This window comes from Orbicella franksi, chromosome 13 (assembly GCF_964199315.1).
Source record: "Orbicella franksi chromosome 13, jaOrbFran1.1, whole genome shotgun sequence".
Lineage (NCBI taxonomy): Eukaryota > Metazoa > Cnidaria > Anthozoa > Scleractinia > Merulinidae > Orbicella > Orbicella franksi.
Window position 1 is genome coordinate 21530905 of NC_138157.1, and position 25920 is coordinate 21556824.

Genomic DNA, 25920 nt, shown 5'->3' on the forward strand with positions numbered 1-25920 from the left:
TTGTCTGGGATTGTACATGCAGGTGGTCGCTTACAGGAGGTGGTCGCTTATGAGAGCTTAGACTACATTGAATCAAAATTTTGCCTCATAAGAATATGGTAACTGCCAAGACTTACCCCATGCACCAATGCCTATGCAATGTTTTATTCTTATGAAAAGTCAATTTCGAGAAAAAATCTGGTTTTTCCAATTGAGAAATTTTCGTCTCTTGCACTATCTAGGAATACAATAACTTTACAACAACTGATTATCCAATTTTCTATCTATTATGTGTCAAATGGTCGCTCACGGAAAAGTTCAAATTTTTAGCTCTAAAAGTGGTTGCAGTCACTTAAGAGAGGTGGTTGCTTACAAGAGGTTCCAAATATAGTGATTTGACTTGGAAACTTTTGGTATTGTGGAAAACTGGTTGCTGAGGAGAAGTGGTTGCTTACGAGAGGTGGTGGCAACCGGAGATTCGACTGTATCTCATTTCGTTTTTGTGATTTACGTTTTTTTTATTATGGAAGTGAGGAAAATGATAAAAAGGAAAGAGGAAAGTCGTAAATTCACAAAGGGTTGCAAAAGGAGATGTTTGGTTTTTGACAATAGTGTTGCTATGGCAACAGCACAGTGGGTGTCTCGTTTCTTTCCTGATGTACATTTCTGCAGGGCTGGAAATAACAGTCGGTCATTGGACATAGTCTGACCAAATTTTGAATATGTCTGGTCAATTTCACATTATGATCGGACATGATGTCCAAACATTTGACCTAGTACACCAAGTTATTATCCATCCATAAAATTTGGTTAGATACATTGTTAAAAGGCTAAAAATTGCGACGGGAACGGTCACCAATGCGGCTTAAATTTCATCTTTGGTGACCAAAAATTCTGGTTTAGTGGACAGCCAAAAATACATCAGCATTCACAGGCTACCATAATGGCAACTACATTTCTCTGTTATGATGATCAATAATAGTTATTTTCTCAAACACTATGACCTTCCAGAAATACACAGTGAAAGATCTTTGCTTCTATGATATTCAGCATGAGAAAAGAAAGCAATATATCCTTTTGCTTTGCTGTAGAGGATTCCCTCACATCAGAAAACTTGCAAATGGCTGATCGGGGTTTGAAATCGCCCTATAATGCATTGCAAACCCTTGAGCATTGAGTACATCATGTATGCCTACTGATGGTGTCTCTTGGAATGCATTAATCCTTCATAGACATTACATTAGCTACATATACAAAATTAGCAGCCAAAAAGGTAGGCTCGATTACCAGCCGCTGTTCAGGAAAGGAGCCCGCCCTCCTCCCCTGAATGCATGGCTGGACTCGTGGTTTTGGCATTGTTAATTCCAACCAATAAGAAATCTGCCTGCGTGAATTGAGCAGGCTGCATAAATTAGCTTTCTGGCAGTAGCAAAGAAGTTGTGCGATTTGAAATGCAAATACTGTCAACTGATGAAACCTTGCCAGATCTTAACCATAGTGTCATATGCAACACGCAAAATAGTCAACAGACTTATGTGTTAGAATCTATATTTGAATCGTGGTGCCAGAATGTCAGATAATGAACAAAGTCAACAAAGAGAGGGATAAATGCAAACATTGATCTCAAGAAACAAAACACTTAGTCAAATTGTATGTTAGTTTTCTTGAAGGGAAGCGTGGCACCAGTCTTTGGCAAAGCCAGACAAAATTAAATTTTTAAATGAGCCAAAGCAAACCGAACTAGCAAAACATAGACATGGTGTCAACACCATGCACACCATACAACATATGTGTGACCTTTGACATGACAGTTGCTACACTATAGTCAAACAGTGCTGCTCTACTTTTTTTAAAAAGAATTCTTCTATAGAACACAGCATGTAATGCCCTTCCGCAACAAAATGTGAAACAAAATAGGTTGGAGGGTGAAAATTAAAGGAAGAAGTGGTGAAAAAGCCACAAATTTTATGAGCCGTAGGCGTCATATGGGCCTGCCTATGATTGTCATCAGATGACATTTCCGGCCACCTGAAGCACCACTAGAATTGAATTATGAATTTATGTCACAGACATGCTTTGCCCCTCACACGTCCAACTGTCTCTTCTTGGGGAGGAATGTAGACCGGACTCGAGAAAGTGGCGGAAATCGAGCCTACCAAAAAAGTGTTGGAATATTTTTCTTAGTTTACAGATTTAATGATTGAATTCTTTTCTGAATAAAATTCCTACTTGAATTTCATCATCTAGTTGCCAAATGGCCACTTACATGTAAGAATTTTTTTAATTTTGGGCCCTAATGACTCTGACAATTTGAGCCATATCCAGGAGCCGATTACGGCCTTCTACCATATCGTAAAGCAGAAGTGTTCATCTTTCCTGTACTTGCCAAATAAAGTACTCTTCAGAAATCGCCCTATGATGTATTACGTACATTGCAATATGCTGTTAGCATTTCATGTATGTACCCTAGAGTCCTATGGGAGTCTGAATTTGCGGTAAATTCAAACTAAAAATAGGACAGGACAGGAATAATTGGGGTAGTTTCACACTCCTAGTGATGGGCTCCTGCTTTAAAGGGACCCAGTCAGCTGGTGCACATGCGTATTAGATACCATTCCGTAGCTAATTTGCATATCACAGAGACCCCATCCACACTGTTTTTAACCAAATATGATAAAAATAAATTACAGGATGAGCAAAAGCACACTCGAAAACAGCTTTTTGAGTAAGTGATTGAAACACTGCGAAGATTGAAGTGGATTTCTAGATGTACTTTGATTTCAGGTTGAGGTGAACTTTTTTCAAAGAGAGAAACTAGTGTCCAGGTCAGCGTGGTCCCAAAGCTGACTGTGTGCCTTTAATGATAGCATTCAATAGAAAACTACAGTAGGTTTGCTTGAGGAACATATAACCAGGAGATAACCAGGAGAGATCGGTGCAGTCATCTAGTAGATAAATTCATCTGGTTAATCATAAATGATAAATAAATCAAATTTAAATTTACTTTTGAAGGATTTGTATTGAAAATCTTTAGAGCTGAAAATCTTTGATGTCCGGTCAAATTGATGAGATGTCCAACCAAAATGAAGATTTGACAGGACACCTGTCCTGTTAAAGAAGAAAAATTATCTCCAGCACTGTTTCTGTATGACAGGTGGACTCCCAGTGGACTTCCCAGTCATTAATGTGTGTTTTTAAAGTGATTACAATGTACTTGCAATGTGATTTGTTGATTTCACCAGTTCTCGTCCCTTGTTCGTTTTAAAGTCAGTCTCTTGTAACAGGCTAGCCCTGTCACTCTTACTATCTTATTCCTATTATTAAACTTCAATATTTGCAGCATAATGTAATCAATAATCCTTTTATTGTTTGTACATAAAACGTTATACATGTTATGTTCCAATAAACAGTGTATATATACATATGCAAAAATTGCCACTAAACTAAAAGTGTAACAGAAAATTGCTCAGTGTAATCTGTCAAACAATTTTTACTTGTGCAGTGGTCATGAAATCAATAAAATGTATAATTATTCATTTACATTCATTAATGTGTGGAGTTTAACATTAATTTTTCTTTTCTTTGAAAACAAGTTAAAATTTACAAAAATGTCAACAGTTTGACTCAAGTGTTGGCCATCTTGATTTTCCGTTCATAGTTCTTCTCCTCCCTAAATATATAAAGAAACTCAAGCTTAGGTGAAAGAGATAACACTAAAATGTTTTGGAACCCTATTACTCTTTCAGCAATCTGTTTATATTTTAAAGGTAATATATTTTATACTAGCAGGATCAGAAGCAGAGTTAAATAATAAAAGGCCTCAGACTTGTCTTAAGGGTGTGAGTAGTAAACAATGTGCAATGTTGGACAGGCTTGAGCAGTTCATCATGATAATTTGACAAATGGTGGAAACAACCCACAAATAAACAAATATAGTATAAGGATAAAATTGCTGATCAATGCTTAAGAAAACAAAAAATGCTGCATTCATTGATTGTTTGAAGCAACGCAAATCAAAATTACCAATTAAGAATAATAATTATTAAGCTAGCATGTGTTTTTAATATGTCATTGTTTACTTTCCACTCTCTGTCTTTTTTGTTTAATAAGTTTTTTTTTATCCTTTTGTTCTCGCCAATTCTTTGTGGGTTCTGTTTAGTCTTTGGGAGTTATTATTTTGTTGATAGGATGACAGGCTCGAGAAAGGCTTATTTCAATCACCATATTTAAGGTGGCTCAAAACAGTAATAATTGCATGAGACACCTGGGCTCTAGCGCGCACTTCAGCGCAAGGCATCACGCAATCACCTGTCAGTGAGGGGTTGCGAGATTGAAGTTTGCAAAAATCAAATCAAACATGGCGGTGTGAGGCCTACTTCGTAAAACTTTGTTTCCACCAAGTTAAGTTAGCTATTTGCATTATCAGTTATCTTTTCTTTCAAAAACATCCATCCTTCAGGCAATTTCAAAGGAAAAACATTCTTTTAAACCATTGTGCTGAAACAAAAATTGTGATGTTGATGTTATGATCAATCGGGCCAGCTATCATTCAAAAAAACTGCAGGAAAAACTACTTTTCGGGTTTTCTTCATTCTTTCTACTTGGCCAGTCTCGCCTTCGGGTATTTATGGAACTTTTCCTCTAGCACTTATGCTGCTAACGACAAGAGCAAAAAAGAAAACATTCACGGTCCTATTCACGTGGAATTGCGGGCTTTACTGATCAGTGGACCACCTTCACGTGTGCGCAAGAAAGACACTTTAATGGGCAAAGTAGCCAAAGGCAAAAGAACAAATGCTTGATAAAAACAATGCGAAAAGACATGAAATATGAGTTCCAAAATGAGTGCTTGCTACGAAAATTTCCCCTGGCGGTTTCATCTATTTAAGCAATTATGACACCTTCCTGGTTTATTAACTTTATTTGAAAACACGTTTTTTCTAAATAACTCGGCTGCTTTTTGAGATTTTTAATATTTTTCTGTTGTAAACTCTAGGTAAAATGACCGACTTAAATTTTGTCAATTAGAAGAAAAAAACTATTAATTTTTTTGTGTCCTTGAAGGTGGGAAGTAATCTTTAAAAAATTGCACAGCCATTCAAAACAATGCAGTTGACCAAGCCTGAAAAATTGCACCTAGTTCTATAAGTCTCCAAAAAAAAAGAAAGAAAGAAAGAAAAGCAGAAAACTGTTTTGAGTTTAGCAGTCCAACTTTTAGAGAGATAAAAGGTGCTAAAAAGCCAAGAGTGAATTTTAATCTTGAAAGAACTGCATTGTATAAATCTCTGCTTTAGTAAGTGTGCAACCTCTTGAACATCCAAACTCAAAACATGGCTGGAAATAAAGACTGGGCATTGGACACTGTCTAACCTGATTGGGGATTTGATCAGTCAACCGTTCATCTAGGCAGTCATGTTGACCAGTAACATTCAATTAAGGTATCAGTATACATCAAAATTGACCATTTTACCAAAAAAAAATTGTTTTTGCTTTTCAGATAGATCTTATTGTGATCTTTCATTTAAAAAAATTTATATGAAAAGGGATGGATTCTAAGCAAAGTTATAACCAAAAAAATGTTTAATTACCTCTAAGTAACATCTGATAAAAACACCAATTGAAACAATAAATTTAATCTTATGGCAGAAAATTTTGACTGCGACACCCCTCACTGGTATGCTAACTTAGAACAAGCACTACTTAGTCAACTTCCACAACTACAACTGGAGCTAGCACCTTTGATCACTTGTATTTATGACCTCAACAAAAAAGAAACAATTTTTTTACTTACAAATTAAGAACTGACACTGTTTTGAATGTCTAACAATCAATAGATTGAAAATGACCACTCATGAACAACTGGTCAATCACTTGTTAACCGCGCGGCCATGGGCCGAGTGCGGTTCATGTTCTACCCGTGGTTTTTTTTTTTTTTTGTCGGAGACCAGATGCAGACCTCCACTCAGCCAACTTTGAATTACGCAATCTGTAATGTTTATTCGCGAAACCTTGTTTCTCCAGGGTCAACAAAAATCTCAGATTACAAAGTCATGCCGAACTCGTGCTTTGCAAAAAATCTCTTCAAAACCCTGACTTTGAAGCAATATATCACTTTAGCATTAATAGCTACCTCATATCAGCAGTAGTAAAATCTATTCCTTAAAAACCCAGCTTCATCATATTAAAATTTCAACGAAATCGAACAAAACCAGAACTAAATATAATTAGATTTTTTTGTCACCTTGCTTCATTGTTTGAGTCAACAAAGGAAGCGATGGTCGCCCATAGCCACCGAAACACACGAACATAAGACAAACCGACTTTTCGGTCAAAAAAATCCAGGATTATTGCCTGAGAGCTGAAAATTGAAGAGGAACATCTTTTTCGAACTTTTCTCAGGCTATTTAGACGAAAAAATGACCTCGGCAGGCTCCAAAAGAGAACGAAACAAAAAACAGAACGAGACAGTGAGAAGAGCCGATAATTTATTCAATTTGTTCACCGCGTCGCCTTCGTTATGTTCAAGTTAAAAAATCCTTACTTCTGGATAATTTCAGCCTTGCAAGCAAGCAACTGGTCCCAAATTACTTTCTGTATCCTTAAAAATGTCCTGACTTCCATCTCCGAAAATATTTGGCCGCAATTTTTGAGCAAATAAACATTTTGCCAACGGCAATCACCAATACGGTGGCTTGCATACTAATTTGCTAACTTTACAAAACCCTCCCGAGGGGGTATATGACGAAAAGAGCTGAAAAATGATGGCCAGCAATAGGGTAATTTTCTCAGCTTCTGGTGTGCCAAATTTGCTGGAAATAGGTTCAAAACCGATATATATATTTTTTTTCATGTTTTTTTTTTTTCTTCGGGTCACTCAGGATCCCATATTATGACATGTGCTGGAAGTAATTACGTCATTGGAGATTTCACAATGGCTATGACTGATGGTGCAATAATACAGGTTGTGTTGATCAAGTGATGTGGTGTCTGCAGTAATCAATGAATCATCAACGACTGCTTTGGAATGTGCATTACATTGTGACTGTAGCGCTACCAAAACAGTTAACTTTTAAAAGTGCGGCTGTAAGATCTTAAAGATCTTCTTGTTACAACTTGTTGATGACGTCAGCTTTGGTGTCAAATGACCAGGACTGCCTCTCTCAGTGATTGACAATGATTGGATAGTATGGTGTGACTTGAGTTTTTTGGTTAACCTCAATATTGAATTGTAGGGGAGTGGGGAGGAAAAATAGGTAACCTTTTCCAATACTTTTGTCACAGGTTATAGATGAGCTACATAAAAAATAAATCAACATTATACTTTGATCTTGTACTTACCAACTCATTTGTTAAAAGTTGATGCCATTCCTGGGCATCTTGCTGGGAAGGCATGTAATCAAGTTCAACCATAATCTCATCTAAAATCCTGTAAAGTGATGTGAACATAAATGGTTGTCTCCAGAGTAGACTGCCATTGAAGAGTAGTGATGAACTTCCCTAGTATGTCAATGAAATAACCTTTTCTTGGCAATCTTAAACATATACTGTAAGTTGTTTAGATGTATTGCACGTTTATCATCCAAACTTCTTCAGATTCTAAACTCTGGAAGACTGTGTCCATGAGCTTGTAAACCCAGTTGATGTAGCATTCTCATTCCACAGGGAATGCAAAGCCGATCTAAATAAACTGGAATTGCTTTGAAGATTTGTAGGAAGAATTTCAGAATACCTTGACCTGGAATAACTATTTACATTGCAATTTGCCGACGAAAGTCTGACACATTTAATTTTGTGATGGTATTTGTTCAGATCATTCAGTAAACTATGCACAAATGCGAACTGCCACAAATCGAGTCAATCATTCGCGTAGTACGTGTAAACAGACTGAGAAGATTTGAAACTCTGACTCAGATCAGCAGTGGCCACCAGAATCACTTAATGCATTCAAACAAAGGTAATTGTTTCAATTGACAAGATGAATTACCCTGAATTCTACCAAAATTCTGTAACCTGAATGAACCAAAGCCTTGTAATTATAATTTCAGCTTTACTCATTCTTCGCTGCAGACTCTCCAATTGATCAAACCTGGTGATTCAATCTTCCCAAATCTTGTTTGCTGAGGTGCTTAATGTACACTGCCAAGAACTGGATCGGCTCTCACAGTTTTATGTACATTTTCTTGCGCAGAATAATGTTACAACAACTTGAGGCAAGCAAGTATATGTGTGCGAATGTTGTGCAAATGATCTCTGTGTATGATGTCACAAAATGTACTAGACCCAGATCCTTTTGACTCATTCTTTGACTCGGTAATGATTTCATTATAGCAATTTTTCACGACTGAAAATTCATAAAAAATTGCAGTTTCAACCAAAACCAAACTTTTTTTCGGTATTGTGATCAAGAATGTGTCAATATTGTTTTGGAGTAAAAAAAAATTTTGGGGTTATATGCGCTTATATCCAAATGTTATTGAAACATTGTTAGGAACTGCAGGCTTGATAAAAATAATGGCCATATTTTTCTCTCTGCATACCCTGCGGAACATCCACGGTATTTGTATGTTGGTTATCCATACTAGTGCCACTGATTCTTGTGTGATATTCATATGAGCAGCATAGTCTTTGTGCATTTATAAGCTCAGTTTGATTGAAGTATAAATAAATGTTATAAGTAGAGGACTCTGTGTCAAGGGACAGTACTCAGTGCATTGAAGTCACATTAATATTAATAATTAATGCATGTACAAAGCAATGTGTCCCAACATGTACATGTGTATAGCCATGTATGTTTTTTTGTATGTTGATTGCTGGTAGTTATAATTTACCTTATTGTGTCAGCTTCTTCACCACTGATCTGTTCAATAATAAAAAAAATTGCACATGATCAAGATTCCTTCAAGAATACTTCTCAAAACTACATGCTCATCACTTTTCTCAACAATTACATGTAGTAAACAGTTATTGGATGAGGTTTTTGTGATATCCAGAATAATCAAGGTCAAGGTAAGTGTTATCAGCTGAAGCTGAAGGCTGAGGCTGATAACACTAATCGAGAACTTGATGATTTCGGATATCACAAAAACCAAATCTAATAATTGTTTTATTATACATTGTTTTGAAGAAAACAACGACAAATGCATTATCACACTGAACACAATTTATTTTCGACAAGCCATGTTCTACTTCACTGTCTGTGAACTTGATATTGCTCTTGGAAATCATGCATTGCACGCGCAACCTACGAATTGTTCACTAATCTACTGGTTGCGCTGTTTCCCAGAATTAACTGTAGGCTTTTAGCCAATGAAGGCAGATGTCGACTACAATGTATAATAATATAGGAAATTGCAGTAATGCAAGTGCATTTAAGGATTTACACTTCGAGTGATATTTGAAAATTGCGTGAGCCTTTAGGTGAGTTCAATTAGAAAGAATTTTTAAATATCGCGATTAGTGTAAATCTTTAATGGCTTGAGCTTTTGTGGGGTTATTCATTTATTATATTACTGATAACATAATGAATGCACCTGCATTAATTTTTTGCTGCAGTGTAAATTAAAAGTAACAATTAACTGGTCCAGTCTTAGCCAATCAGAATGAAGTTATTTTCTCAGTCATATGATAAGTCAAGAAACTGTAAATGACCTTTGTTTTGTCTTCTCTGGAACTGAATAGATTGTTTTTGTATTCTCATTATTGGGCTGGAACTAGCTTGCAACTGAGGCTAATGCAGGGAGTCTTTTCAAATGCAAATGACTCTAATCGCTTTTTAATGATATCCCCCGCATGAGCCTCCGTTGCAAGCTAGTTCCAGTCCAATACCGAGAATAAGAAAATGGTCAATCACCCAAGTTTTTCTTTCCAAAATAATGAGCTTGCAAAAGAAAAAATTTTTGTTTTGGAAAACAACATACAAATCATCTCCATTTCGTAGATGACCCCCAGCCATGGTACACCAATGGCTGATAACGCATGATAGCTCAGCCAATCAGATTGTGGCATTTGCATCAGTATGCTACTGTTAGTAGTAGAATTCTACTAATCTGCATTATTTTTTCTTACCTCCAGGTCTAATATAGGATCTTGTGAGAATATCAGTGTTGTCATCATAACTCTGAAATTGAAGCAAATCAGATGTAAGTACATGTACATGTACTATAAGCTGTTGTAATGTAAAATTAATCCTGTTCTAAATCTGTGATAATCACGTGCAGTGTCTGGGTAAGGATGGGGCTACCCTGCTTATGGCTGGCAAGTTTTAAGGGAATAGAAACATTTGCTTGTTCCAATTTTTTGTTCCAGTGAGGTTCATTGCACACAGGATCTGTTTCCACACATTTTTCTGTTTCTTAACAACTTCAAAGAATATTCAACAAGTGTTTCTTTTATAGCTGAATGTGTCTATCACTCATAGGAAATGAAGACCATGTACATGTATGGTATAACTAGTGTGGTACTTTGATTTTGCTGTACACCTCTAAATTATAGAGTATTTTATAAATATATTCCTGCAAGAGAAAGATCACTGCAGTGTTGACCTAGGTAAATTGGTATTAAACTTCATCAAGTCCAATGTACATAATTATTATTCCGTTCATCAAAATTGGATAACATTTCTACAGGTAGTACTGATACTATAGTCATACACTACCAACAACATAAGGAATATTATTACTTGCTTTCAGACTGGCAAAATGAATATTTAGATAGCAGCAAAGTAGTAGGAAAGGCGTTATTTACCTGGTATACTCGCGCTGAAAAAAAAAGTAACGAGAATCCATGTTAGCATAAGGTTTGTGGTGCTCTGTTCAGTAAGCGAGCAACATTAATTTATAAACGGATTTTCGTGCTCTACAATGAAATTGTATTGATCATAACAATTGGATGTGCAAACAAATTGAAGAAATAGATAGAATGGGTTTAGAAGGAGGGGACGAGAAGCCTAAAAACAAACAGTAAAGGAGATAATATCGGTCTTTCTCGTTACAATAATGAAATAGCACGAACTTTTTTAAGATTTGGAAGCGCAGTAATTTTGAGTACTTGTATCCGTTCGAGTATTAGCAGAAGACTGAAAGTTTGTTTATATTTGTTGACGTGTTTCTTACTTACATTTCCTGCCATCTCTTGTTCAGATCCCTGCAAAATTAGAAAAAGTCGGTAATGTTAAATAGGGTAAACGTCTTCGTCTGCACGAATGCAAATTCAGTGAAATGTTTATGGCATGCGTAGTGTGATGGGTGTTAATGATGTTACGTTTTCACATCTATGTGATGCTAAGGCTCTATAGTTCTTGGTTTTACAGTGATTCGTTTCTTATAAGGCTTTAAATAACAAGAAACAGCCCGCGATTGCATCTGAATGCTCCAACAAGACTGATAATCCTTTCCACATGTAATGTAAAGCACTCGCCCGTCGTAAGCGTTCCTTTGACATAATTTGCTAGCTTTTTAGGACCATCAAAAAATGACTGAAGCAATGCTTTTACCGAGTAATTGAAATATACGGCTATAGTACATTTTCCGAGGAGCTCGACTACCCAAAAAGTACCTGTTAATCAGTGCAAAATGATCTCTCTCTACGAAATGACATTTGCATCTAGACGAGCTCTCGTCCGCCTTGTAGCGAGGCAAACAAGCGCGCCATCTTGTGAGTTTCGGACGTTTTTGGAGACCTAGATGTGAAGCAATGTTGATTAACGCCTACCTTATCCGAAGTCGGAGAAGAAAAACTACAGAAGTTAGCGTGATTTCAGCAAGAAGACGTAAAGCCGAACTGGGAACTAACCTGCACAACGCACGTGCAACTGTTACTACGCTTTGTTCACGTGATCAGAGCTGTCGACGATTGGTGGTTAAGACAAAAGAAATCATGCTTTCGCTGCTTTCAGCCAGTGAAGACGCTTATATTCTGGATAAGATAAGATGACTGGTTTGGGTTTACGACAATGACACGCGACATGTGGTTACAAAAACAGCTACAGGAATAGAGAGTATTTTCGTGTGGAGTCTATTGTCGCCGGCCGTTTGGCTGGTCGCGTTGTGTTCCGACTTTTAGCCAGGATCTGGTACGTGCTAGACAGTCCAAAACTCTTTTGACATTTGAATCTTGCACGATTAGGGAAACAATTAGGGAAACTTGAAAGCCCCTTATGGTGTAGATACGGTTTCTCTTTTTCAAGCAGCAATTAATCGGTTTTAAGTAGAGTTAAGCCTCCCGACGTCGAAGTTCAGGTAATAATTAGCAGTGTAAAAATAATGATGTTTTTTCCAGTAGTATTTTTGCTATTTTTGTAATTCAAAGGTAACAAAGAAATGAGTAGTATTAAATTAATGCACTCTATTGGACCATTATGAAAACGAAGCGCGTTAAGTTTTGATACCGGCAAACATTCTGGGGTTTCGCCTACGATCTTAACATGGCAGGTGCACTAAATAAATACTGATCGACGTCTTCCATTTTAATTTGCTAAATGAAGTATTTTTGGGGGGAAAATAGGCCATGCCAAATCAATTGTTACCAAGAAAACAAACTTGAAAATGACACGGCTTTACTTGAAGCTAAAAGTTTGCCCCAAATAACACAATCGCTGACAGAGATAACCATTGTAATGGCTGACCGATTTTACGAAAATTCTGCAATATTGTTTTGTGGTGCCACAACGCATTAGTTCGAAATTCAATATTTTGGGTCGTAACCATGCATCCTTAACTTTACACAGTATTTACTATCCGAAAAAGCTGAGGTAAATTAACTCAAATTTATTGAAAGATAGACTATTTTAATAAGTAATTGTAGAGACCAAGCAAAATCCTTGGCAAAAAAAATTATTGTCGTTGTAGTCCAAAACCACCTTACAGATTTCTCTAAATCTTCGTCCCACGGGGGCCCATTTTACGACTATTTTTCTGACGTTGTGAAAACCTATGATTACAAGCTGTCAGCGTACTTGAATCTTTCTAATTAAATTATTTGCCACGTTTTTGTTCGGTAACAAGTCCCTATTGCATTGGGTAAACAGCTGGGAAAATACATTTATTAACGTAATTGCATATACACTTTACCTTATTTGTAATTGTATCTTGTCCTGTGTGACGTCAGTAAGCTGATTGCGTGACGAGCCCAAATAAAGGTTGGTTAGGAGGCTGATTGACAGGTTCATTCCAAAAAGGAGGAGAATGCTGGAGAGCCTTTAGTCTTTATTCTTTAGTCTTAAATGTTGACTGGATTGAGAAACATTTTGCCAGTTCAAGTTGTACATGTAAATTACATATCCAGGCAACGGAATGTGCAGTGTTCTCTGGGTCGTCACGACGGTCGTCACGACGGTCGTCACGTCAATCGTCGCGTGACGAGGCTTTAAAAAATCGTCTAAGTTTGTCTAAAGCATGTCCACTTCTTCGACAACGTTCTGTCTAATCCATACTAACTCTCTTTCATCTGTTGTCAATTTTTAACGTCTGTCATTCTGTTCTTTCGTCTGCAAAAACGTTCAAAGCTGGTTAGGTTGTTGTTAGTGTGAAGGTGTCATTCTGTGTATTTTGTTGTTCAATCCGGTCAATATTACGGTCTAGCACACATCCTCGTGTCTGAGGTTTGGAATGGTTGTTAATCGTAATATCATTCCAGTCCGCACTCGTGTTTCCTTGACCCAAATAAACCATCCATCTTGGATACTGCAGCAAGGAAAAAAATGCTCATCATTTTAAAATCTTTGACACGAAAATGAAATATTGCAAGAAATTATTGATTCCTTTTGCATATAGAGGTACATCCATTTAAGAGGACAAACGAGTTTTGAACTTAACTCCAGCTGAAAGTTCTGAGGAACTTTTATGTCAATTTGTTTGTCGCTGTTTTGGTAATTGACTTACCTCCGTTTTGTTGTCATTTTGCACGCTCTCGTGTAGACTTGCGGTAATGGTGTAGAGCGTATTGTAGCCCGTATAACGTTTGTGCTAGAGATCAGCCAGAGAACATGACTTGACACAAGTAGAAGTCAAATGGGAACTTGAATATTGAAGTGAATATTAAATTGTCGAATATGGCGGGATAGACCCCTTTGTTTTAAAACGGGATCTGCCGAGGCAAGTTTTGTTAGAACGTTTGTTATGCCAATTGTGTTGTAATCGGTTAACATAACTTTAGGTTGCGGTTCAAACTCGGTTGTTGACTGTCTTCGATTTACTGGCGAGATTAAGTTGTGATATGTCTCGGGCGTTTTGATTACCGAGTGGTGGTGTTTTAAGGTTTTATTAGTAATTTTGCATGACTCGATGTAGAAACTGAAACGAAAATAATGTTTGGGGTTTTGCGTGGGCGGACTTAAATTTTTGTAAACAACATGACGTCTCGTTTTAAATTTGGAAAGCCGGTTAACGGGTAGTTGACTTTTCATTTACCAAGCTTGGCAAAGACCTGCAATAGATCAAAAGCTCGTCCTTTGGGCTTCAAGAATTGAGCACAATATATTTGTGTTTGTTTAGTTCTTTATTGGAAGCCGATTTATCTGGGACAAAGCCCTATTTTAGATTTTAATATATGCAGGATGAGGGATTTTTACCAGCAATTTGCCTGACATTGAATTTTAGAATGCGGGGTTTTTGCCCTGAAAATGAGTCATATAGCAAACAATAAGCAAGGGACCGATTGACTTATGATTCAGCATAAAGCAGATCGGAGAGGCAATTAAATGAGTACAAAATTAAGGAAAACTGCCAAGGGATAAGTACCGAGAGTGAATGTACTTCCTCTGTTACTCAATGGCTCAAGGACTTATAATCCCTCCACTAATGACGGCGCGTTTTTTTATACAGTGGTGAAGCTTGTGTTGGTGTACACTGCATCTCTTGATATGTGTTGACAGCCAGATAACTAAACCGTTAACAAAGCGGAGAACGTAGACCTTCCTTTTGCATATTAATGAACAACTCGTGTCGGTCAATAAACATGCTTATCAAAGACCATAGCCGTAAACTCATATCGCGATTGTACTCTTGTAACACTTATCTTTGACAACGAAATCTCACTTTATCTCGTGCCGACACTGAATGTACACTTGAATTATATTTTCGTAGTTTATCTCGTACAAATATCCGTGTCACACACTTTGAAGCGGCTGGTCGTGTGTTGACTTGAGTGGTCACATTACTGTCGCGTTAACGTTGTCTTATAATACCTCTTTTTAGCAGTAATTTGGTGGGACAAGTTATTAAAGTATAGACGATCTTTTTTTCTGTGCGAATCATCTAAGGTTTCATTTCGAATTCAGGCGCACGACAGGCTACATGAGTCCTGTCCTCCGAATCGCTAAAGACGTCAATACAGAATTGTGTTTGTGGAACGCCACGCGCACACTTGCGTGTTTTCTCGCGTGTGAGTCGCGTAAGTGCTAAACCCAACGCTTCAGTCTTTTCGTTCATCACTTATCGACCAATGACGTCACATTTTTGTAATGCATCACGCGAACCGCTGGTTCAGGGTAACGTGGACACTGGCCCGTGGATATTTCTTGGCAAGTATATGTCTGTTAGTTTCCCATTTGAAGCCAATGTTTAGAAATTTCATTTAACGTATCAAAGCTTGAGTGAAACATGTGCCACTTCTGAACCGTACAAATCAACTTTAACGTGGTCCGAGATGAAAGATGATGAGCATTTGCTGTATAACTTGGGCAATTATTTTGATTTCGCTCAAGAACACAACTTTGAAGGGATTTGGCTTTGGGGTGTTGAACTGTGGGAACAGCTGAATTTCAGTGGCTTCTCGATTTAGTTGCGACACACTGACTCAGTCCAAGTCCAGCCTAGTTGGAACCTTAAAAGCTAAGATCTATAAAAGCAAGCCTGAAATAAGTATCAAAAAAACAGCAATGCAAATACTGTGTTCTTCTATTTACCAGCAAAGCAAACCTTAGCCAGGCGTTGAAAAGATCACAGCCGATTCGAATCACTCGCTAGTAGCACGTAGTTTGTTTACATCAAACGAGCACGCGATTGCAAATATTCGTGCTTTTAGCTGCTTAGAACACTATATGAAGAAGATTTGCACCTTCACAAAGAAGTTTCTTTGTGTGAAGTTTGAAGGCAAATATAGATATTTTATTTTTCATCTTTGGAAATTGTCTCCCGGCATATCAACTCCACTCTAAACAAATCGTGGTTTATAGAGTGAATCCTTTCTTGCTAACCATATGATAACTGCCAGTAAAACTTCGGGTATCCAGTCACTCCTTACTTTGTGTTCTGAATAAAATCACCTACAGCCAACGAAGAGTAATACATAAAAAAAGGGTAATTTTAGCAATAAATAAGGGTTGAATGTCGGCTAATGAAATCGTTCAAGCTATTGAAGGTGTCGAACGCGCACTAATAATCTTTGTTTGCTATTCGTAGTACTAAAGCATATGCCCAAAAACACATGACAACGTGAACTAGAAAAGAAAGCAAATTTATTTACATCTTGAATATGAGATACATTATTATAAATATTAAGATTGCTGCATCCACATCAGGCTCCTGTAGTAGAAAAATTTAAACAAAGTTTAACATGTAAAGTGAATCAGTATTTTTGTTTTCTAGCATTGTCGGTATTGATTAAATTCTCACTACTGTGCTTATTAGCAATTATAATTATGCAAACTGAACAAAAGATAAGTACTGTCATGTTTCTGTAACAAAACCGCAAAGATCGTTGATAGAAAAATCCCCCCACCCCCCCCCCCCAAAAAAAAATTTATGGGAGCCTGTACCTTCCCTCTAAAACATGGCAATGCTTTCTGAAGTCAATGCGTTTTTTTTTCCATTAGCCTTGTAATGCTTGATATTTGTCACGTAATCGTTCGGGTTCATTTGAAGTTCCAGTAAGTAAGGGTTCTGGCTAATTTTTTTTTAATTTGATATATGTTTTCAACACTACCACCCCAGGGATTTATTCCTTGCGAACACTTTTAAAAAGCTGAAGAGATTTAGGATGTTTTGTAATTTTTGCCTGAAATTGTCTTGCGTTTAGTTTTAATCATCTACTGTACAGTAAAATCAGGCTGGTACACTTACAGCATTTGTTGTTAAGGTCATATTCTGGCTCGAAAGAAAGGTAACAAAAGTTTGTAACTACCCACCTGAGGATCTCCTGGATCTCCTTCGTATAATATCGGGCAAGCAACACCTCTGTAACAGGACATTAAAAACACTAGAGTCATTTATTTTTTAAATTTGTTACTATCTCGCGACATAGCGGATGAAAAAGAGGTAGACTCCCTTCCACACCTACCAAGACCACAGTGAGAATAATGATCGTCAATAACCTGGTTATAGAAGTTTTTTTCTCTTTCGATCAAATAAGAAGAAAACAGAAAGAAAACCTTTGGTACCAGGACTGCTTTTCTGTATTTTTTTAAAAATTTTTCGTTATTCTACTTTGCATCACAAGTAAATTCAGAAAAGAAAAGTGTAATTGGGAATCTTTGAGTTGATACAAACACACAATTTACAACTGCCCCCACTTATAAATAAATAAATAACAATAAATAACTTAATTTAAGCACCAAATGTATTAGGAACACTGTAAATAAATAAACAAATATTGCAAATAGAACTTAAACTATTAAGATTCCCAACTGGTAGGAGGCTGACCAGTTGGCTATTTACACAACGCGGTCGAGGAGTTGAATTCGGGACTACCGAGTTTTCAGATTTCAAAACCAGCACCCTTAACCACTCGGTCATGCGCCACCTTCACATCCTGTTTTAGGTCCTTGAGACTTTTAAATAGGCGTTTGCAGCTGCACCTTTTCAACAGAGTTCTCGTTTTATATGTTGCCAAACAATGTACTGTAGTTTATAACCATTGTGTATGCATCTCTTACACTACTGGGCTGTGTCGCCCTTCGGGATCAGAGCATTGATGAATCCTTCTTCCTGATTTTGTCCAGCCTGGCAACGGATCGTCCTCCTAAACAACAACAACAAAAAGATATTGCATTTAATTCTTAAAAGAGCCATTGTTAAGGCAATGTACAAGTAATAAGTTAGTAACTTTGGTGTATATTTATTCTAAAAGTTAGATAACTCACAGACAGTGCCGCTTTGGAATTACCACCAGGTTTTTGTCACAAACAACTAATGATTATTATCTAGACCACTCGCCTCTGTTTCAGTTTGTGCCAGTGCTAGGGCTACAAGCTCTTCTTCTTCTTCATCTTTCTCCTCTTCTTGTTCCTCTTCTTGTTCCTCTTCTTGTTCCTCTTCTTCTTCCTTTTTCGCCTTTTCTTCCGTTTCGTCGTCCTCTTCCCCTTCCGTTTCCTCTTCTGGCTGTTTTCCGCTCAGCCTGACAATGGAACTATGTTAGTAAGGGGAATGCATGACAAATATTTATGGTGAATAGAACGTTAACGGATATTTTAAGCCTTAAATGATAAATAATGTGATGCTTGCTCCAACAAAACCGCCTTTGAACAACCGAGAATGAATTTAAATTTAACTTCCAAGACAGGGTCTCTATCTCATCTTGTATTTAAAGGACAGCATTTCAGGTATTGACTTGGGTTTAGAACTATTTTCTTCTTGCCCGAAAAAGTATTCTGTTTGAAGGAAGTGTTGTTTGTAGTATCATTATGACATATAAATCTTTAAATGTAAAAGAGGAAGCAAAGTTGCAAAGAAATGTTTCTCTTTTTTGCATACAACATGCGATCAAAAACACCTTCAGTTAAGAAATCAGGCACAGCTTTAGAATATGATCAGATTAGACATAGCAGACAAACTATCACGTCGAGTCAACGATTTCCGGGTTCTTGATTCAGAAGTATCTCAAAAGGTTATGAAGTACGTCCAACCTTTGGGATAACGGTTGACAATCGTGGCTTCGTCTCTGAAGGTCTTACCATTAGGGACCTTCTTAATGACCAAAAGGTTTTTAACACTGGCAGTACAATGGCTCTGCTCGTATGTTACATTTTGGTACATCTCTTTTCCTTTCTTTTCAAAACAGTAGCGTGAACTTTCAGCTGTCTTACAAATTGTCTTTTGAGAAACTCTGTTAATGATAAGAAAAATTGATGAAACTAGATTTTTGCGTTCGTAGGTTAGAGATAAACTTAAATGTCTTCGGCGTTGCTGTCGTGGTTGGTTAAATGCCCTGTTATCTTACCCGGTGCTTAGACAAGAAAACTGTTCCTCGAGAATGCCTTCATCCTCGTCTGATAAACTTAATTTTCCTTTGTCCTGGAATCCAAAAAAATAAGATGTGAAATTGTTTAGATCTTGATAGTTGTCAATGAGTTGAGAAATGAATTTGAACAAAATATGCAAAGAAAATGTTAATGTTGACCTAATTTGAAAATCAGTACCTCGTTTGAAGAAAGAACTCAACTTTGCTGATGATTGAACGAACCTATTAAGTGAAATTATGCAGATGGATTATGCTAATACTGCTTATTTGGTGGGACAATAGGAATTTGGTTCTCTCTTTTAGACGCTAAATGGGTCTAAACTGAAAACTCCATTTACTGTCGACCGAATTAGATTTGACTTTTCACACAAAATAGGATTAAACTAAAATGGTTTTATTAGAGACCTTACGCATACACGACGGCAACGGCGAGGACAAGGCCTACTAGTAACGGTATATTTCACTTCACAATTTCGCAGTTATCTACAATCCTGGTCGGCAAAAGTCCTGAAATACTTTGAACTTTTGCTATCATATGGTATTTCTGTCCACCCTCCCCTCCCCACCCCCAACACAATTTTGATGTTAATTCATCCAATGTAGACCCACTATTCCAACATTACTTTGGGAGAGTAGGAGGGGGCTCGGAAAGCTGAATGTCTTCCCACTTTAAAATAATGAATCACCAGTTGTCATTTTGTCAAGTGTTCCCAGGACATTTTGCCAGGGTTGTAGATCTATTTATTGTGTCTATCTGTATAAAAGCTGACCCTGTCGAATGTGCTGCAAATGCGTTCAGTTCCAAAATAGAAATTAGACAAATTAGCCGCAGTGGTTCACGTTGTCCAGAAACTTGTAAATTGATCATGCCATGTTTTTGATTTACAAAGGACGGCTACGAAATGTACAAAGTTACATAATGCTCGAGCAGATCCATCTTTCTGCTCATTAAGTGTTATGTCGTTGTAGTCGCCGTCATGTTTTGTGCAAGGTCTCTATTATCTTATGAAAACAGCGGAGTGTTTGACGTCTTACCTTCTTGTCTTTATCTGCCATCTGAAATTAGAAAGTTTTTCGAGATTATGACAGCAAAAACCTATTTATAATTATTGTAATTTATTATAGTCTAGTAACTGAAGACTGCATGGCGAAAAAAATTATGAAACTCACACAGTTACAATATGGCTAGGAAAGCCGCACTATCAAACTCGGTACACGTAAGCGTGCATTTTAATTCAGTGATAGACGGTCGTGGCCAGAGTAAGGTTAACTTCGTATACACCGCAAGGGAAATGTGTTTCTCGTTGCGCGAGTGTTCGACGTCGCACAATACTCCTAAGCTGGCGACCAAAATTCAAAAATTAGTCACCAAGTTGCCGACCAGAACTCTTTGGATTTTGTATATCTTACCTTAATGTATTTTGCCCGTAAATAAAGCTTTAAGGTATATAAATCGGTGCTTACGATGAGGGCTGTTAAGCAAAATCGTCACGAATGCAACGAAGCAAACAGGTCAACATCCGCCTTCTTGGATTTTCCAAACGTTACGTTGTATATTGTGAAATGAAATGTCCCTTTTGCTAACAATGCATATTGCGAGCTCAAAACAGTCCGTACTTTTCCGACCGGTTTTTAATTACTGGGTTGCCGCAGGCGAACCCAGTCATAAAGTGCGAACGGGGCTGTCTCCTACGTCGAAAAATGGCTAAATTGCGCAATCGCTACCCAGAAGACAATGCGTGTGTGCTTTGTTTCCTTCGCGCCTTTCGAACGAGAGAAGAACCTATTCTTGGTCGACCAGAAGACTGTTTAGGCTGCCAGTTTTTAGAGTGGAAACTGCAGGAAATACTCCTGGTTGCTCCATGCTACAGAGGTAAACCAGAAATAACCATAGTGCTGATGGGCCGCTTGACTCGTGTGCAGACTCTTTTAAGTAAAATCGTTATACGCCTTACAATTCCACATTTAAAATGGAGGCAGTCATTTTGCCTAAACAACAAGTACATCAACGAGAAAGGTAACTGCTTGAGTTTAACACATCAACATTGACAAAACCTTCAGCTTTTCCTTGATTCTTGCATATTTTTTCCTATCTTCTATTTTGCAGAAATTTCACTGTGTATAACATTTAACTGAACCTAAGATGTACCATTGTAATATCTAGGTTTCCATGCAACATATACAATTTACCATTTCCTTTTTCCAATTTTGAAATATTCACTATCATAAATGCAACCCAGTTACACTTCCTAAAGCGTCTTGTTTTTGAAAAAAAAAATGGCTCTTCACTTTTTGGACTTGGCGACCACTTTAGAAAATTTAGGAGCAAGATGGCTCCTTGAAAAAAAGTTAATTTCGTGCCCTGTTTTATGTAGCGAGAGGCAACCTTGATATGTTGCCAAGCGAATCAAATGTACACCTCTATTTATCACAATACAAAGACCGATGGATCATCGGAATGCTTCATAGCCCGAGTAATGTTTTAGAATGACAAGGATTTTGTTTTGAATTATTAAAGTGCCACTGAAACGAAATTTTCGTACTCTCTTTTTTTATCCCAATCTATAGTTTCAAACGTGCTGAAAATAATGGTGAACTTTATTTCTGCCATATCCCAACAGAAAGTGCTTTTTTTAGATGTTGAAATCGACTTTTTGGAGCAAAACTGTGTCCGGGCTCTGGAACCGAGTTTAAGGACCTTGTGACGTCACTGGTTGTATTCACGCAAGAAGCGCTATAGATTCTCTCTTGTTTTCACTTGAGTTATTCAAGTTTATTCTTCATATTGTCGATACCTACTAGTTTTCTACCTTGTAATTTCTGTCCAGCCTTGACAGGAAATACACATCATAAACGTTGGAGGGCGCCAGAGAGTGTAGATTCACCAGAGTAAATGCTACAGATTATAACAGCTCAGTATACTTTTCGAACATCTTGAGTACTCGATTGGAGATTTCGAAGACGAGTGTGGCAACTTTTATATCACGTCCTGAAGCCTAAACACGATATTTCGTCGTCTGTTTTCAGCCTGGTTCTGAAATTTGGATTCTCACGTTGATCTAAGGTCTATTAACAAGGTTCGAATATATCCTCGGCAACTTTACTGCATTAAAAGCCGTAAGCGCATCAGCCATCCGCACAATCACGAAGTTATTAACGGTCCACAAGCTTTGAGTCGAGTACTTCTTTGCACACTGAGGGCATCTTTTTATGATACTAATAAGTGAGAGTTCTTGTGGTAGACAAAATGTATCTTTGAAAATTGTGATCCGCAGCAGGGTTTGCTTTATCGCCGCATACGTATCAGTGTAAACAAAGCGGGAATTTCGCTTCTCTTTTACACGTATCTCCCAATTGCAATATTCCACGGCCGATGGATTACTTTGAGTTCTTTAGCACATACTTATGTCTATGATCTTCATTTAATAATATCCAAGTTCAAAACAATTCGTTAAAACGTCACTAGTTTACACTCCTTTCGAAGGTTCATTAAACAGAATTTGAACTAATTTGCATATATGACCTTTCGCCGCCGACATTGTCACGCTTTCTCTCGTTTCCTGAAAACATACCTGTAGGGTCATGGCAGCTTAGTTTACCTTTATAGTTTAAATTCGCTCCCTCATATAAAAGAAGAGGGTTTCTTAAATTGTTGCTGTTGTGATAACTTGCAGGATGTAGCAGATACAACTGGACTAAAGGTCACTGTGGCACAATCTCGTCCGCCGTGAAACTCACAAAGCGTCCGGTTTCCTCGAAGCGAAGCAACTCGAAAACTCAAAGCGTTGTTGCTGCGATTCGTGCAGCAGCAGTCCGGATAATATTTTCAAAAGCCGCTTTCTCTTGTTTTCATGTCTTTTTTACTTTATGAGTGTAGATATTGTTTAATTGAGTGCTGGCATTTCACCAAGAGTCCCGATCATTTTGCGATCTAAGAACTCCCACTCGTTTGCTTGCTTACATAAAATATCCTGCAAATATCCAATTAAATAGACTGGAAAGCCCCAGGATCGACTCTCGACCTCTTCATGTTTAAGGCTACTGTGATTATCTGCTTTACAGCTCCGAGATGTCCTTAAGATGTTTTTTGGGGGGCTTCGAACAGTAATCTCTTCTCCCATAATCACTCTAAATTTTCAGCGCAGCATGAGAGTAATACAACCAGTGACGTCACTAGGCTGTTTTGGCCGCGCCAAAATGGCCGCCAATTTTGGGCTTAACCAGCCAACTTCGAACGGCTGAAAAAGCAGTTTTCGCTTACCGCATGCGAAAAAAAAGTTTGCAGTGTTTCCAAGTAAGGTTGAAACTTTATTACTAAGCAAAAATCTCACATACAAAAATTTCGTTTCAGTGGCACTTTAAGGCTGAATAGAAGGACTTGGCTGTATAATACATTAGCATGATTTTGTGTGTTGTAATTCTATGCCACAGCCTCTTAAGTGTAGCTGAGTAATTTGTAAAGAGAATCATATCTATGTCTGAAGATAAACGAAGAAAACATACCGGTCCGTAATCTGTGAGAAGAACCGTTTATCTATAGCTTCGTGATGGGAGTCCCAAGAAATGTCCACTTTAGATTACCTTTGATTACACGTGCACTTACGATTGAGCATGCGTTATAACCAAGCACGTGGCAGGCCTAAAAGGCGAACCAGCATTTAAAAACACGTCTAGTTTATTCAGCGTTAGGAAGACTGGCTAAAAGAGGAATTTGGCCAATATCCGGTCATCTTGACCTCACACATAGTCAATAAACCATGAGTATGGAACAAGTGCGAAAAACAGAAACTAAATTTCGTATCAGATGTCCACAGTTAGGATCATGGATATAGAAAGAGAGAAAGTAGAAATTGCAATTCTAATTATCAAAGGAACGTTTCAAATCGAAATCACTCATTCATTGTCGTCATTGCGGTTTACTTTTCTGTGGAAGGGCATATTTGCTGTCACCTCCCACTCTTAACTTAATTGTCACGATAGGCGAAACCTTTCAAAACAAAACAAACTGTGTTCATAACAGCTTCTAGAACTAGCTGACCGCAAATTGTGTTCTTAACGGTAACAGTCAAATATTGTTATGGCGGAAAATAATAACTGCAATGGCACTTTGTTTTGTTTGTTTGTTTGTTCTAAAAAGAACACACAAAATCGCCACTTGCTTCACTAGACTGAGTAGGACTTCATATCACTTTGATCGCCATATAATAGTGTTTATATTTAAAGCATTTCCGTAAGTAAAGATGTTAATCAAGTGATGACAGTCATTGAATAGTGAACAAAAGGATAATTATGTATCACATTGTTGTGTAGATTACTCAAGCCATTATTGCAAATTACAATTGGTGTCAGTCTGTAATTAATCATCTGTAAATGTACGTAATAAGCTAGTAAGTCTAAAACGTGATGTTGTGTATGGCTTAGTATTGCAGTTGCATGGCAAGATTATTAGAGGTTTGCAAAAAGTTAGGTAAACATGGCATGTTTTGAGATAGGCAAAATTGTTATTTCTACGCCTTATTAGCGCCAACACACACATGCAGCGAGGCGCGTGCGTTTAATTACGGAAATACTTAACACTTCCTAAACATGTTAAGGTATTGCTTGAGCAGTTCACACCTTGTGAAAATGTTGTGTTGTTGACTACCAATGCATACGGAGACCGGGTTATGCTTTCGAAGTTCTTAAACGAGTCTTGAAAGACTTGTTATTATAACACCAAATTTGATATGCTTGTTTTGATTTTTAATTTTAAACCTGGAGATCTTTGTACATGATAACTGTGATGCTTCACTGGAAGCCTTGCACCTTGATAACAGCTGTTAATACAGCCGAAGCTATTGCCCTCAGTCAGTTTCCCCTCAGTCCTTTCCCTCATTCAGTTTGATTCCTTCGACAAAACTGAGTGGCGGTCTCGAATAAGTTTACCACAATGACTACTTTGCAACCAGCGATCGTTACGAAGGTTGTTTCTCCTTGCGTGTGCTACGTCTAGGATTCCCGCGGGTAGTATTCGCCTTGTTCATTTTTAGTGTGAGAAACCACCGAAAAGTGAGTCTGGAAGTTGTGTTTGGTTGAATTTGGCGACGAATTCTCGTTATGTTCTTTTGAACCATGGCGGCCGCAAAAGCGACGGTGTTGAACTTATTTTGTTTCTTTTGAAAGGTATAAATGTACAATCGAGAGTAACTACTGGCTGTCGAACAGTATTTCATTAGTTTGGTTATATTAGGGTCTTACCTTGCTTTAAGCTTCCTTTGTAATTCAGTGTTCTCGCCCGAAGTGTAAAACGTTCGCGCTAGGCCAAACTGGAAAGGGACTGAAAAGATGGTTGGATATTTCTGCTCAATGCGAGTACCCAGTTTGCATTTCGCACGTAGCCCGTCATTTTCGCGGAAAGTGCGTAGCATGTCGTCAGCCAAAAAGGACATCGTCGCAAATGTAGCCCACTTGTTTGTAATAAGCTTGAAGATTTAACTCTAACGGTAACCCGTGCACCATATTTAGAAAGAGCGGAGCTGTATCCATTTCGGGGCTTTCCTCGCTGTTTGCATTATCGTTGTTGGGGTGAAGGATGTTGTTAACGTAGTGTCGAGTAACGTCTGTTACGGTCGTGCTTCATTTACGCTTGGCAAGTTCTAAGTGTCCTTGTCAAACGTCTCGGTGCTCTTGGTGTTTGGAACAGAATGAATTGTTTCATCCTTTTGATTTGATATGACGATTATTGGTGACGCAAACTAACAACTGAAAAAGAAAGGTTTTTGTTGGACA

General features: G+C 37.7%; 1 protein-coding gene and 2 long non-coding RNA genes across 11 annotated transcripts in view; 1 reads left to right on the forward strand and 2 right to left on the reverse strand.

Annotated features, from left to right (window-relative positions):
- LOC145466017 (uncharacterized) overlaps positions 1 to 25920 on the forward strand; it is a 160354-nt gene that overhangs the window by 8590 nt on the left and 125844 nt on the right. For all 7 annotated transcript variants that reach the window (XR_014041785.1, XR_014041780.1, XR_014041782.1 and 4 more), the window contains one exon: positions 10051 to 10118. This is a non-coding gene — a long non-coding RNA (uncharacterized LOC145466017). The remainder of the gene's footprint in view (positions 1 to 10050; positions 10119 to 25920) is intronic.
- On the reverse strand, positions 1837 to 14542 carry LOC145466013 (uncharacterized). Of its 3 annotated transcripts, XR_014041775.1 has the most exons (7): positions 13857 to 14542; positions 13047 to 13658; positions 11095 to 11121; positions 10723 to 10736; positions 10045 to 10096; positions 8808 to 8836; positions 1837 to 7405 (listed from the first exon to the last, which is right to left on the reverse strand). It is a non-coding gene; the product is annotated as an uncharacterized LOC145466013 (long non-coding RNA). The 3 variants fall into 3 exon arrangements; XR_014041776.1 differs by lacking the exons at positions 11095 to 11121; positions 13047 to 13658; positions 13857 to 14542 and having other exon boundaries at positions 1837 to 3649; positions 7318 to 7405; positions 10723 to 10763; XR_014041773.1 differs by lacking the exons at positions 11095 to 11121; positions 13047 to 13658; positions 13857 to 14542 and having other exon boundaries at positions 10723 to 10763.
- LOC145466003 (uncharacterized) lies at positions 14568 to 25517 on the reverse strand. The gene is made up of 7 exons (XM_081449796.1): positions 25390 to 25517; positions 20188 to 20208; positions 19132 to 19205; positions 18129 to 18309; positions 17849 to 17934; positions 17102 to 17150; positions 14568 to 16499 (listed from the first exon to the last, which is right to left on the reverse strand). Exons 2-7 carry the CDS (start codon positions 20206 to 20208, stop codon positions 16437 to 16439), a joined length of 474 nt encoding a protein of 157 aa, XP_081305922.1. The 5' UTR covers positions 25390 to 25517; the 3' UTR covers positions 14568 to 16436.

Excerpts from the sequence above, each read along its gene's own strand:
- LOC145466003 (XM_081449796.1), bottom strand. The coding sequence starts at position 20,208 with ATGGCAGATAAAGACAAGAAG. Across the intron at positions 18,310-19,131 it reads TTTTCTTGTCTAAGCACCGG|GCTGAGCGGAAAACAGCCAG; the intron begins GTAAGATAACAG and ends TTCCATTGTCAG. Across the intron at positions 16,500-17,101 it reads GAGATCCAGGAGATCCTCAG|GAGCCTGATGTGGATGCAGC; the intron begins GTGGGTAGTTAC and ends TTTCTACTACAG.